General features: G+C 30.8%; 2 protein-coding genes across 2 annotated transcripts; one reads left to right on the top strand and one right to left on the bottom strand.

Annotated features, from left to right (window-relative positions):
* Window positions 1-2,981: 2,981 nt before the first annotated feature.
* LOC130901684 (general transcription factor IIE subunit 2) lies at window positions 2,982-10,325 on the bottom strand. The gene is made up of 6 exons (XM_057813219.1): window positions 10,004-10,325; window positions 9,842-9,949; window positions 9,609-9,771; window positions 6,005-6,205; window positions 5,115-5,295; window positions 2,982-3,357 (listed from the first exon to the last, which is right to left on the bottom strand). The coding sequence occupies exons 1-6, from the start codon at window positions 10,063-10,065 to the stop codon at window positions 3,191-3,193; spliced, it is 882 nt and encodes a 293-aa protein (XP_057669202.1). The 5' UTR covers window positions 10,066-10,325; the 3' UTR covers window positions 2,982-3,190.
* On the top strand, window positions 10,246-12,618 carry LOC130901685 (uncharacterized). The gene is made up of 2 exons (XM_057813220.1): window positions 10,246-10,684; window positions 10,751-12,618. Exons 1-2 carry the CDS (start codon window positions 10,547-10,549, stop codon window positions 10,928-10,930), a joined length of 318 nt encoding a protein of 105 aa, XP_057669203.1. The 5' UTR covers window positions 10,246-10,546; the 3' UTR covers window positions 10,931-12,618.
* The last annotated feature ends 1,338 nt before the right edge of the window (window positions 12,619-13,956 follow it).

The raw sequence follows: 13,956 nt of genomic DNA, 5'->3' as shown, positions 1-13,956 counted from the left end.
GAGTACTTGTTTTATGATTTCATCCATCACTATGTTAAATAGGAGCGGACTGAGAGAGTCCCCTTGCCTAATGCCCCTATTTGCAGGTATCTGTTCAGTTAGGTCATCATTTATTTTTGCTTGGATCGTATTTTTTGAGTATATATATTTTCGATTATTTTAATGACATTATATGGTATCTGTCTATCATAGAGAAGGTGTATTATGTCTTTTAATTGTAATCGATCGAAGGCCTTCTGCAAGTCAATGAAACACATGAAGGGTTATTAACTTTGTGGTTAATTTCAGCGTTGTGCATAGTAGATTTATTCCTCTATAGTTCTCAGGCATTTTTTGCCCAAAGAAATATGATTATTGAAAATAACATGTCCCAGTACCCTCCAAAACTTAATTACTTTTCACTGTTATTATTACTTTATGAATAATTTATGAAATCCATTAGAATGCGTTTATGGGACTATTTTAATCAGTTGCAGCAGTCAGGTGTTGAAAATCTTTAGAGATGGTCCACAAGCAATGAACATTCGTCTAGACCTACTAAAATAGAGAAAAGCCGGGAAATCTTCACTGACCCTACTATAGTAGGGTGTTGCAGTGAAACGGTTAATAATTTTTGAGAATAAATAACTATAAATTTTTTCTTTAATTTCTCATTTCTTAGACCTTTTAATATGTTTATGCTTCTAAATGTTCTTGATTTTCGGTTTCTTCTGTTTTAAAATTAGTTTTAATAATAATTTTTGAAAGAAAGATAATGAAAAAAAATTAACGTTTCAACTTTTATTTGAGTCCTTATCAAAAAAGACTTAAAGTCGAAACATCAATTTTTATCTTTATCTCAAAAAGTATTAAAAAAACTAATTTTAAAACAGAAGAAACCTAAATTCAACAACATTTAGAGGCATAAAAATAACTATTCTTCGACACATTCTCATTATACCATTAAAAAGTAAGTTGGGATTACAAAATAATGCGTTCATTTTGTTACATCCACAAATCCAATCACTTTTGTAATAAATATCTCGAGTAAATTTTCTTGTGTAGCTTTTTCCCTTACTTATACTTTATTTTTATGCACGAGAGAGTAATAAAACCTACTAAATAATCCAAAACTGAAATCAATGTACCTTAGCCACTACAAGTTTTCGATCTTTTCTAGGTTTTTTATAACAATAACTTATATAGAACAATAGAAAAATGTTTTGACATGTCAAAATTATGAAAGCTCATTTTATTACTCTCTTATTCATAAAAATAGACTTAAGAACATATTAAAAGATCAAAATAAAATTCTCTCGAAGAATATCTGTTTACTCAACTCACAACACCTGTGCAACACATGTGGATGACTAGCATGTCATTTGTACAATTTTATTTTTGAAAAAATGACAGAAGACAAGTTAATAGAGGCAGAAAGGGAAAACAGAGAGCTTTATGTGTGAAGACGAAACTGAAGAATCGGGTTTGGAGTAATATTACAAATGAATCAGTACTCATTTTAGTTGTAATCATCCACTGTTTGTTCTCTTTGATAGAATAAGATAGAATTAGGTGATTTAAATTTCTACCTCATCAAGGAATGAAACCACATTTCTTCCTCAACATCATCCGATTCTGATTCAGAACTCAAGTTCAATAACAAAAATCGTTTTGTTCGATTATCAAAAATGTCAGTCATTTTTTATGCCGGCTAATCGCGAACTACCAATCAAAGCCAAACCCCACCGTTTCCTATTTGAAAACGCGTGTCTCAATATGCTGATCACCATGCAGTGAGTCTCTAATCCAAACTGAAGACACAGCCACCCGGCGCTGCTACTTGATTCATGTAGTTAAACATTCCTCGGTAGACATTATCACTTCCAACTGCGAACCATTAGTCAAGTAGATCTCTATCCGTAAACCGAGATATGTGAATTAAATAATTAGATGATATATGAGGCATGCTCAGTAATTCAAAAACATAATATCTATTAACACCTATTATATCGAATTTCATGATTCGAAATGTTGGCTTGTTGTTCCTCAAAGGAAAAAACAACTACTTTCCTGGATAATCCCACGAAGAATATCGAATTACATCTCCTCTGAAGAACGTAATGTCATCGACAACCCGCCGATGTCCCCAGGGAAATTCTTAACTACATGAATCAAGTAGAAGCGCAGGCTGGCTGTGTCTTCTTCAGATTAGGGACTCCGAACAAGAGGTTCTACGCCATATTGATTTATTACAAAAAAAATTGACATCGAGGCCTTAAAAAAAACTAATATAATTATTATTAACAAAAATATAGCACATTTTCATACTCTGTCTTTTACTTATTTCCTAAGGTTATGGCCCACTGTCTATTGATTACCTTCAAGTAGGTGTTTGGGCATTGTATTATACTATACAAAGGAGAGTCTTCAACTTAAAACAAACAAAAGGAATCCTTTTTTATTAAAACAAATAAAAAAATTCTCGATATGAATAAAGTTATATATTATTTTCGATTAATCACAGTTTAAGTTAAACAGTTTCTAAAGACAATACCTTGGTTATCGAAACGCGTGTCAGACTGTGTAATTGTGAGTGTTGTTGTAAACAGTGTATTCAGTATAATATAATAACAATAACGGTTTCAGAAACTCCTACTTTGAAAGTGTTAGAATCTAAGAAGAAATGTTGTCCTGAAAAATCTGTAATCACAGTAACTTTAGTAACGTTGCAAGCATGCTAAATCATACAGTTGAAAGAATATGTGACGTTATAAAAAGTATATCGGAATAGTTCTTCTTCTTCAACGTATTTTATGCCATAAGTCTGTAGTTTCCAACTTGTCATCCTTGAGATGTTGATTTATTGTCTGGAAAAATCTGTGTCCTTATATGAAATTTTGTCGCCCAATTGAAATTCATTTTTGAGGTTTCCAGGATCAATGCATAGCAGGTGACATTTGAACCTTACTCGACTGTTTTTAAAGAAAAAAAATTACAGTAAATTTCCAACTATCGATGGTATATTTGGTGTATGTTTATGTAAATAAGTAAAGTACAATGGTCGGGGGAGCAATATACATTTACCAACAGAAAAGTAAAATAAATTATATATTGTTTCATATCTAAGTATACATATTATCCAATTAATATTTCACAATATTTTTCCTATTAATAGAACTAGAAATAAAAGCGAAAAATAGTTTCCTAGTGACTAAACTGTATTTTTTTGTGTTAATGTATCATTTTCATAAGTTTCCAAAACATCAGCTAAATGTTCGTTATCACGTGGTTTCTTGAATACTTTCTTCTTTGTACCGGGTTTCTTCCTTTTAGGTGCTACCGGTTTTTTGGGTCCATGATCTTGCATTGAACGAATACCTTGAACAAATTCAGTAATTTATAAAATGAATAGTAAGAATATTAATAAAAAATTCAAATTTTATTCATTATCGTTTATTTCAAGGATGTAACGGAAGTAGTTATATAGCAACTTAAGTTGAAGATGGAGTTTTTAAATTCGAATTGTCGGAGTTGGAACAAGAATCGGAGGCAGATAAGACATCTGCTGTACTTTGTCCATTCGTTTATCATCTTTTTAACAGCTACCTTAGAATGAAACTTTTGTTTTCAACCTATCAAAAAGTAAACGATTAAATGGACAAAGTACAGTCGAGGAAAATGGAAGTTTAGCAGTTTAATCATCCTTACTATAGTATTATAGATTTATAACAACAAAATCCATTAGGAAGTATTAATACTATATGAAAATAGTAACACGATCTATTTGAAAATGTTGTTAAATTGCTATAAACAATCATTTCTCTTGACTGTACATTTAAGAGCAGACTGAACACACTGTTTACACTACCACTATACTGACACATAATTACACTGTCTGACACGCATTTCGATAACTAACTTATCGTCTTAAAAGTTTACCTCCAGTCTCTGAAGATGATAACTTAGTTATCGAAACGCCTATCAGACAGGGTAATTGTGTGTTGGTTTAGTGGTGGTGTAAACAGTGTGTTTAGTATGAATATTACCAACGGTTCCAGAAATTCCAACTTAATTTAAGAGAAGGTTTGATAAAATAAAAAATACTGAGATTGTATTTATGAAGAAAAAACTAAATACGTTATCAATTTGAAGATTATTTTATTTCTATTAGAGGTATGTCCTTACAATGTTAAGGATCGGAGAGAGCTGACTACTTACTACCTAAACTTAATATATTTTTGGTTTGTATTATCGATTAACTTGGTTTTATGACCTGTAGTTCGAAAACCTTTTTTTTTATTTTAGAAAATTTTTATTTATTTATTTCATCAGTTTACATACGCCGTTAACAACCAAATATACAAAAGCATATATTTGGCATGATATGCATCCCGCAGAGGTAATTACAGCTACCTGTTTGCTGGACTGGCTATAAACTTGCAAACTAAAATAATTAAAAACTAAATAACTATAGTATTAATGCGTTTTAAAAGCATATTCCTGTTATCTAACAGTAACAATTCTAATCTAACTCTTGTCAGCTTATTTCTGGATAAATTTAATTGAGAAAAGCCAAGTTTTGACCTAATTAAACTCAGTAACGCTAATTTTTTATTCAATAAACCAAGAAAAGTCAGTTTATGAACCGAATAAATGCCAATTAATGATGAGGAATTGAAGTTTTAATTATATTAAACTCAGAAGAGTCAATAATTAATTAAATTACAATAAAAAGTAAATTTTTGATCAAATTAGTTGAATAAATATTTGAAAGATTAAGTAGCAAACCTCGTTTGAAATTGAAATTATTCATATCCATTGAGTGTTTAAAAATAATTTCTTGGAATAATTGAAAGTTGAAAATAAAATTGGCAAAATAACCCTAATGTATTCTCCATAACTATCCTGTTATTATATGAAATGGGGTAGATAGGGTTGCAGTCCATGTTTAATTTGTATTAATTACTAAGATATTCAATTCCATCTTCCAACATTTTCCCTAATTATTTAAGATTGCCAATAAATTCTGTAGAATACTTTTGAGACATAACCAAAACATAAATAAAATTTGAATTTCTACAATTTTCTAATAAAAACTGAAATTCAAACAAACAAATGAAGCAATTGTTTCTTACCTTGTTTATCTAAATATTCTTCAATTTTAGCATCATCCATAGCATCAACTGCGACGGATCTCCATAACTTCTGAAACTCTTCGTCAATAGGAAGTGATGCAGTTCTATCATTATAAAACAAAACTTTTCTTTTGTCCATTGGTCTAGTAATGAAAATTACTTCATTTTGGTTTTGCAATATCTAAAAAAAATGTAAATACAGGTGTTCAAGGTGTGGAAATTAAGTGATTAGATTGATAAGAAGCTACATTGGAAATAGTTCTCCTGCTCTACATAGCAGTGATGTAACTGACGGACATTGGTATATCGTTCAGCTGATTGGTTAGAACTATTTAAATGTTTTGTAACATCCCAAAATATCAATTTAGTGAAGAAAAAACTCAAGAGGTCTCTCGTCAGGTGAGTAATGTGGTTGAGGATCTAGAGGTCTCGCGTCAGTTGAGGATCCATAGTAATGTTTTATGATACAATTATTGTGGACGTTTGGTTTCACTTGCATAAACCTTTTGAAATAATATTCAACTGTTTCCTTATTCTTCTGATAATCAGCTGACGATCTAAATGGACAAGTTGTCAGCTTTTGTCGACATTTTCGATGGTTATTGCAGTTGAAAGACATTCCACTTTCCAGTTCATAACACTTTAACCGCTAAACCACCTAGAATCTTGATAAAACAGTTTTTCCATGACCTGCTGTAGTTTTGCAAAAATTTCTGTTGCAATGTGCACAAATATGACACTGTTGCTTGAAATTGATGTTACTCCTTTTTAGAACGAATTTCAAAACATTGACTGGATGAAGTTCGCTCCTCCAAGTCGTAAGCTATGGTGTGAGTCTCGTCACTTAATTTCCGCACTTTCTATATATTTCATTAAGATAAGTATTTTACCTTTAATGCCTTCTCGCTATGCGGTAACGATTCTTGGACATCTTCTTGTAATATACCCCCCAGACCTTTTAGATCTTGTTGCTTCAATAATTTTAATAAACTTTTTCTATCTTTCAACTTATATAATGATTTAAACGCAAATTTACCATCAGGTGTTGCTTCTATTTTAACATTGTCAACGAGAGCTTCAGTCTGTAACCACTGTAACAAAATAAATGCACTACTATCATAAAGAAATTACGTATAGAAATTTTTCTCTTATTGGAAACGAGAAATTTGCAATTAACGTATATCTAAAGTAACTTTGATGATACAAAAAAATCCAAAGCTGTCAAATACATTTTCAAAAATTTCCAAGTTCACAAGTAATTACTTTTCTTTAACCCATTAGTATCCACTGGTGCCTTAGCAGCAAACAAATATTAAATTAGGTTTTATTTATCCAAAAATGTCCTCCTCAAACTTGTACTTGCAATAAAATTATTTTTTTGTTTATGCTTCCGAAAAAAAAATGTGTACCCAAATGAGTACAATGGTATGAAAAATGAAATATTTTGAAACAATCTCGTTCAATGCACAGTCACATTACATTTTTCATATATCCATCTAGCCCTCATATGACACTGACGACATCTGAGCTGGTTCTCAATTTTTTAGGGAAATGCCCAATAGGATCATCCAAAATACTTCTTGGTAATGAACCAGAAGGTCTATTAGATGCAGATCTTCTTTGTATAGCCTCATATATTGCAAAAGATCCGTTTTGTCATTAGGGTAGATAATTTTATGTAATCTCCAGGCATTTACAATAGTTACGTTAATTATGTGAGTAAAGAGAACTCACCACCATTTTTTACCGTGGATGTGAATTCTGTAATTATTGACTCCTTGGTCCAACAGATCAACACCGCCCATGCGGTGGTTGTAGTTTTTAAAAATTTCTAAGTGCATTTAAAAGATCATGGCTTGCAAAATAATTGTCAAAAAATAGGACATGATCACTTGGGGCATCAATTATTTTCTCAAAATCAAGGACCACTCGTGAACCTAGTGGAAGCGAGGTTTTAATTTTAGTTGGTGCTTGAACAGATGACGGTTTAGCTCCACAATAGGTGGAATGAATAACAAAATCCATCCGAGCTACACAACATCCAGTCCTTGTAACCGAAACGAACAGGTTTACCTCTTATAAATTGCTTTGCAGAGTGATGACCATAACATTTAACCATTGCTTCGTCTATAGACAAAATTTATGAAAAATTCCCCATTGTTGAAACTTTGAGTTGAGAACGTTCATAAGTGGCCGAATTTTGTACATTTTGTACATTTTGTCCTCAGTATCCAGTGTTCTGTTATCTGCATAATGTAAATGTTTTTTTTATTTCTGTAAATCTGTTTCCACTAATTGCATTTGAAATAAATGTAACTTCAACATCCTCATCAAGATTCCAATAAAGGCGCTCATGAGGTAATTTATGGTACCCATAAAAGGGAAGAACATCAACGAAAATCTGTACAACCGAACTTCTGCTCCATCTGTGTTGTTTATCTCTAATACTATAGGTACTGGTGTCCAATTAGGATTCCCCTTTAGAAGATGCCATCTCTCTAATAGTGGCATACTATCCAAATTTTCGGTTGAATTAGTTGGTTGCACATTTTGAAGTTCCGTCAGTGGCAGGCCATCTTCGTCTTCAAAATCAGACCCATCGAGATCAATTTCTACCTCACCTGGAATATCTGCTGGCAGATTTGCAGCTAATAAATTGTCTTCATCAAATTCTTCCTCGTCAGTTTGATAATCCACTTCTGGTGGAATTATAACGACATCAATTTCCAAATTAGTATTATTTGCTTGTTCAACAGCATCAACTGCAGAAGCTAAGGTTTTGAATCTTTTACCATAAAAAAAGCTAGTTGCAATTCCGTTGATGTCCATTTTAGAATGTTCTTGGAAAAATAGCCCGGTATAGTCGTGTGCCCAGTGTACTCAAATGAGTAAACCAAGATTTACATCAGAATAACAAAAAAAACATAATATTGTAGGACTTTTTACATATGACCATATTATTGATACATAACCTATAAAACCTTATTCCCTCACATTTAAAAAATCCTGATACAGTTACATTTTCATTCACGACATTTTTCCTTTGACCTTTTCCCCAAACAACTTCCTCAATAAATCAATAATCCATATTCCTTCAACCCAGGGAATTTTAAGGGGTATTCTTTTGGAAATTCCAAGTTATCTTTCTTTAATAACCTTCTTAATATCCTAATAGCATGCAATTAACTTAATCCTCTTCAATATACTCATACGTCGTACAAGTATTAGAAAAACCAACACACTACATTCCTCTACTTTCTACATTGTTTCTTGACAACCCCTTTGGTACAAGAATCCAGACAAGACGTTGGATGGAGCTGTAAGTTCATTTTTTCTCAGGATAGCAAAGCGAGCAGATTTTGAATGCCTAGATTTCATCCAAGCTACGCTGCACCTACAGATTCGGCACACACGACATTGTTTAATTTTATGTATTGTATGTATTTAGTTAGTACATAGTAAGTTTAAGTTATCAAACTTTTATTATTGTCCAACCTCTTCACCATCTTTGACACTAAGAGTAGCGTATTATGTTATTGTTGAGATTATATAGTGTGACATGGAGAAAATTAACTATTCTCAACTTAGATTGAGAATCAAAGTTCTTGATAAAAATTGGATATTAGACTTAGATATTTCAGGCACAAAAGTAATGTAATTTTCCACGCCCATATCAGGATTATGTATTTTGGTAGCCAATATATTTTGGGTGATATATTATAAATTTTTAATCTCCTGGTAATTGTTGCTGAAATAAAAAGTTTTTCCTACCTACATTGAATTTATAGGGTCCTGTTTAGATTTCAAGTAAATTGGATTGTAACAAAACATTTTAGCAGGTAAAAGAGATATTTATATGGAAGATTATTTATTGATTCAAATTGCAAACTATCAACATCAGATTATATTTTAATCAAGACTAAAATAAACACGTCCATATTCTTAAAAACATGCTTAGCCTACTTCTTTTACCTGGCAAAAAAGCTCATATCATAAATGACCATTATTCAAAGAAAATTATATTTTCATTTCCTTTATGAATTGTTCATAATGGTAAATGTTCAAATATATACCTAAAAGGCACTGTTTACCATCAATAGTTTTGAAAATATCTCTCTTCACAAAACTTTGAATAGACAATATGTTTGTTATAACCTACTAATTTGGACTATTTTTTGAATTGTTTAAATGATATGATGTTTGTGCAATTTTGGAACATGGTAATTGCCCTGTTGGAATTCCTATTGTGCAGAATCATCACTGTACCAAGCACAATTCATTGATGGGTTGGAATAAACCTCTGTTGAACACATAATCTCTATTGTGCAGAATCATCACTGTACCAAGGAGAAATCTTTGATGGGTTGGAACGAACCTACTATATTTACAAATATATCTACATAACTGTTAACTATTTTGTTGGCTACTATAACATCCAGAGATATTTGTAAACTAACAAAATATATGTTATAGATCTCTTTAAACTAATATTACCTGTTTAACTTTATTTCCGACATCAAGTTGATTAGTTTCATCTAAAATTTCTTCTAAAGTTAAAGGATAAGTTTCCCCTTCTTGATGCCTTGTTTTCATATGTTTTACAATTTTTGCTAAAACTCCAAAGCGATATTGTGAGCTTCCTGTAGAGGTTTTATATCTATAATCAAATATTTATTAATAATAGTGAATGTACAAAAGTTATTATGATTAAAAAATGAATCACTTACGTATTAATATCGAGTTTAGGGGCGCTGGTTGTGCTGTTTGTTGGTTTAGATTTTTTCTTTTCATCTTTTGAAGGTTCGGGTTTTGATTCAGTCTTTTTCTTTTCTACACTATAATCAATTTGTGGAGAGTAAAGTTTATTACTAAAATGGGATATTACTTACGTGGGGGTACTTAGTGCTTTTTTCTTAAACAATTCTCGTTCTCTTAATAATGCTGGATCCATTCTAACTATATCTTTTATACACTTACAAAATTGATCATGAATTAAATGTTGAAAGAGAAACAAATTAATAAGACATTTTAGTATAAACTACAGTATAAATATTTATACATATGTTAATGTAATACAAGGTTATTATCTTCTTCTGTTTTCAATTTCTTATTTAAGCATACAGAATCAACTAGTTTTTTATCATATCTACTCCAGATATAACGAAATTGAATAAGTATGAGTATTTAGTCCCGTTATATTTCCATCACTACACTACTATCGATTAAAAAATTCGTCATTTGTGCCGTTCACTAATCGTGGCTTCCTCTAAAGCCTGGTTGGCATCGTATTGATAATTCAGCTATTCAATTTCGTGGAAAAGAAGAATAAATATACTTTTAGTGTAGTTTGTTTTTGTTTATGGTTGAAATAAGTATTGTGTGCTTCTTAAGTATTTATAAAATTCAATAACAAATTATATAAAACTATTACTATGGCGTCAGCCAGTAGTACTAGTGCTAGATCATTGTTTGCTGATTCAAAAATGCGACTTGCTGATCGGGTACAAGTAAATGTGAATAATATATCTTCCTTGGCCAGACAGATAACTAGAGGGTCTAAAAGTACAGAGGTAAATACGACTAAAACTAAATAGAAAATTAATTTTTCTCTTAATATAGAAACATAATACTTTTAGATTCTTATGCATTCATCTCGAAATTTTGCCGTAGCAGAACAAGCGATGGAAAATAGTGAAAATAATCTTAAAAAACTTCAAGCTCTTTGCACACATGCAAATTATCAATATGATTCTATAAAAAAATCGACTCGTCAACTGGAAGAAGTGAAGGAGCAAGTATGTGCAATGCAGAGATAACTTTTGGGTAGTTAATAATATTCTTTAATTCACATATTTATTTATTTATTATAAACCAATCAATGACATTGTAATTTTTCATAGGCAATTTAACGCCTGAGCAATAGTGGCACTTTAGTGAGGAAATTTCTTTAAAAAACAATTTCCAATAAAAAAAGAATATTTTTCATTTTTAGTGCAGGGCTGTTAAGTAAATAGTACTAAGTAAACTGACATAATTAGAGGTTCTAAAGATTTTTATTTCTTTTGATATGCATTTTTTTATTTAAAAGTGCAAAGGGTCCTATACTAAACAAGGCATGACCAAAGTCAGATATCACTAGGTACCAGATGCAAACAGTCTGTTGAATACTGCTAAACTAATAACACATTTGAAATAAATAAAATGTTGTAAAACAAAATAGTTTAATTCTAATAATTTAAATAAAAGATACAAAAAATCATTATTACCTGTATCTGACAAATACAGATTTTACCTAGGTACTTGAGTGAAAATTATTTTTTAAAAACTTTTAGTTTAGCCAATAAGGTGGGTTCTATTTGGATTAATTAATCTTTGTTATTACAAACTTTCCATTTAACAATATTTTCTTTTTCTGGGGACAAACTTGGGAATGGTCCATTTTTTCCACTTAGGATATTTTCCCCAAAGGGTAGGTCCTAGTACATTAGATTTTTTGTAGCAGTTCTAGAGGTATACCATTTTCGCATGCAGACAAAACTAAAGACATCTGCTCTTTGATCTATGCCAATGTTAGACATGTGAAATTAACATGTCAACCACTCATACGAATCAAAAATATTTGCACCCAAAGTCGACAATCCCTTATTAAAATTAAAAACAAAGTATCTTTGATTTCAAGCCCCATAGTTTAAAGGTTATTAACTTAAAGTCATAGAAAACTAGAAATATCAAGTATATACTTTCAATTTGAATTTTAAGAGTACTTACTGTAGCAAAACAGAAATATCGTATCATGATTTATCTGACGTCAACCCAAATATATCTTGTTTACTCCACTAAATGGCGAAAAATCAGTTTTTTAAAGTGGTAAACACATGGAAGGGGATCCTATTCCTAATTTACCTATTAACAGATAGATGGAGACAAAAACATAACTTTTTATGAAATAAAGAAAATTTTATATCTATTTGTTATATATTAGTTTTAATATAATTCTCTATCTTTTCTTGATTGTTAATCGTTGCAGTGAATTATGAAGCATTATGGCTAAGATATAACTATTTTTTTCATTAAGCTTTTTTGCCATTTTTGGTATTAGTAAGCTTTTATTCTTTGTGTTTATAGATTTTTGTTTATATTCATTCAGCAATTCATTATAATAATACATAATGATTCTAAAGAGAATACTTTTCTATATTTAGAGGACGGTTTTCTGTTTCACATGTATTTCTATGAATTATTTTAAGTATTCTATTTTGTAAGTTTTTAAGAGATTCTATATTATTTTTATAAACACTTCCCCTTGCAAATATCCCATAGCTAACTATATTGTTGAGTAACGTATAATACATTGTTAATAATGCTTTTGTATGCATTAGGTTTAGTAGCTAATTTGGAGAATATAAAAATAAAATATTTTGTTTTCTTTATTATACCCACTTTCCACATTTTTGTCCCATTTTACAATTGTATCAATCAAAATATATAAATAAATAAAATTTTCTACCCTTTCTATTTTTTTTTATTAGAAATTTTATTTAATAACCAATTACTATAGTAAGTATGTATGTAGATTTTGGGGTGACATATACACTGCGACCCCAAAGGATCTATTGTGTCTCCCTTTCTTGCTACGATATTGGGGAATCAAGGGTTCATAGTGGATCTGTTAATCCTACTCTTTTTAACAATATCCGGAATGTGGGATGGCTGTAGCCTGTAGAGATCATCATCTATTTCATATGTTCCCAGGTGTAGTGCTCTGGAGTTCCATAGTATTTCACACTTTGAGAGAATGTGGGTAGAGATTTCATCCTCTGTGCAACAAACATTATCTGCTATGGGCAACGTCTTCAGGTATCTATTTAGGCGACAGTGCTCCTCCTGTTAAGTATTCGTAGATTATTCTTACTTAAGGTTATACATTCAGCAGATCTTCTCTGGTTCTAGTTTCCTAGGAAAATTGTTATCTGTCTCAGCTCCTGTAGGTTATCCCAATTATTGGTTTTTCTATTGCTCTGAAGCTGATGTCACAAAATGGTTCAGGTGTTTGGTGTTTTCCGAAATGTATTGTAGGGTAACTTCATAATTCTTGCCTAGCTCGTTTAATTTTTCTAGGTAATCCCAAACGAATTTGTATTTTATGATATTGGAGCTTAAAGATCTAATGGATGCTCGCTATCGGACAGGATGATTTCAGTGATGGAATTAACATAATTTGTTAAAATGGTACTTCCCAACAATTTCTATTTATATTAAAATTAATGCTGAATAGGTGTTTATAAAATATAATATTTTTACGTTTTAGTTTTAAAATCGTCCGGATATATCTAGATGTAACTTGGGTTATAACAAAAACTGTTAAACTATGATATTATCAAACGAATAGTGACCAAAGAAATACCAATTGTTGGAGAATTTTTATCATAAGTTGAGGAGTGATGAGTGTGAAGTTGCTTAAAACAATTCTCTTAATCATAAACTTAAAGTAGTAAGAATAAAAAAGTTTTTGTATGTTGAGTTTTAAATTTGAAATTTCTGCTGAAAATAGAACAGGATGCTCGGATTAAAATCTCGTTCTGGATTAGAATCCGCAATTAGTTGATAAGTAATCCACAGTGTCCGAAAAGCACAAGGCAGAAGTAATGACGTCATATATCAACACCATATTTTAATTCGTTTCAAAATGTAACGACCAGCATATTGAGTTATCATCCATTAGTTTTTTGAGACAATTTTATTTTACGTAAATTTACTTAAGAACGCACGCCCGGTAATACAATAGGTCGGCAAATTAATTCAATTTGGGGGAATAATGACGTCATTATTATTAAATGTATAT

Source organism: Diorhabda carinulata, chromosome X (assembly GCF_026250575.1).
Source record: "Diorhabda carinulata isolate Delta chromosome X, icDioCari1.1, whole genome shotgun sequence".
Taxonomy (NCBI): Eukaryota; Metazoa; Arthropoda; class Insecta; order Coleoptera; family Chrysomelidae; genus Diorhabda; species Diorhabda carinulata.
Note: the sequence above shows the minus strand (reverse complement) of the source record. Positions and strands in the feature narration are given on the sequence as shown.

What these genes read in the sequence shown, in the direction of transcription:
- LOC130901684 (XM_057813219.1), bottom strand. Translation starts at nt 10,065, where the DNA reads ATGGATCCAGCATTATTAAGAGAACGAGAATTGTTTAAGAAAAAAGCA. An exon ending in AAAGCACTAAGTACCCCCAC is followed by an intron (nt 9,950 to 10,003) that starts GTAAGTAATATC and finishes AATTGATTATAG; the next exon opens with TGTAGAAAAGAAAAAGACTG. An exon ending in CCTAAACTCGATATTAATAC is followed by an intron (nt 9,772 to 9,841) that starts GTAAGTGATTCA and finishes ATTTGATTATAG; the next exon opens with ATATAAAACCTCTACAGGAA.
- LOC130901685 (XM_057813220.1), top strand. Translation starts at nt 10,547, where the DNA reads ATGGCGTCAGCCAGTAGTACTAGTGCTAGATCATTGTTTGCTGATTCA. An exon ending in GAGGGTCTAAAAGTACAGAG is followed by an intron (nt 10,685 to 10,750) that starts GTAAATACGACT and finishes TAATACTTTTAG; the next exon opens with ATTCTTATGCATTCATCTCG.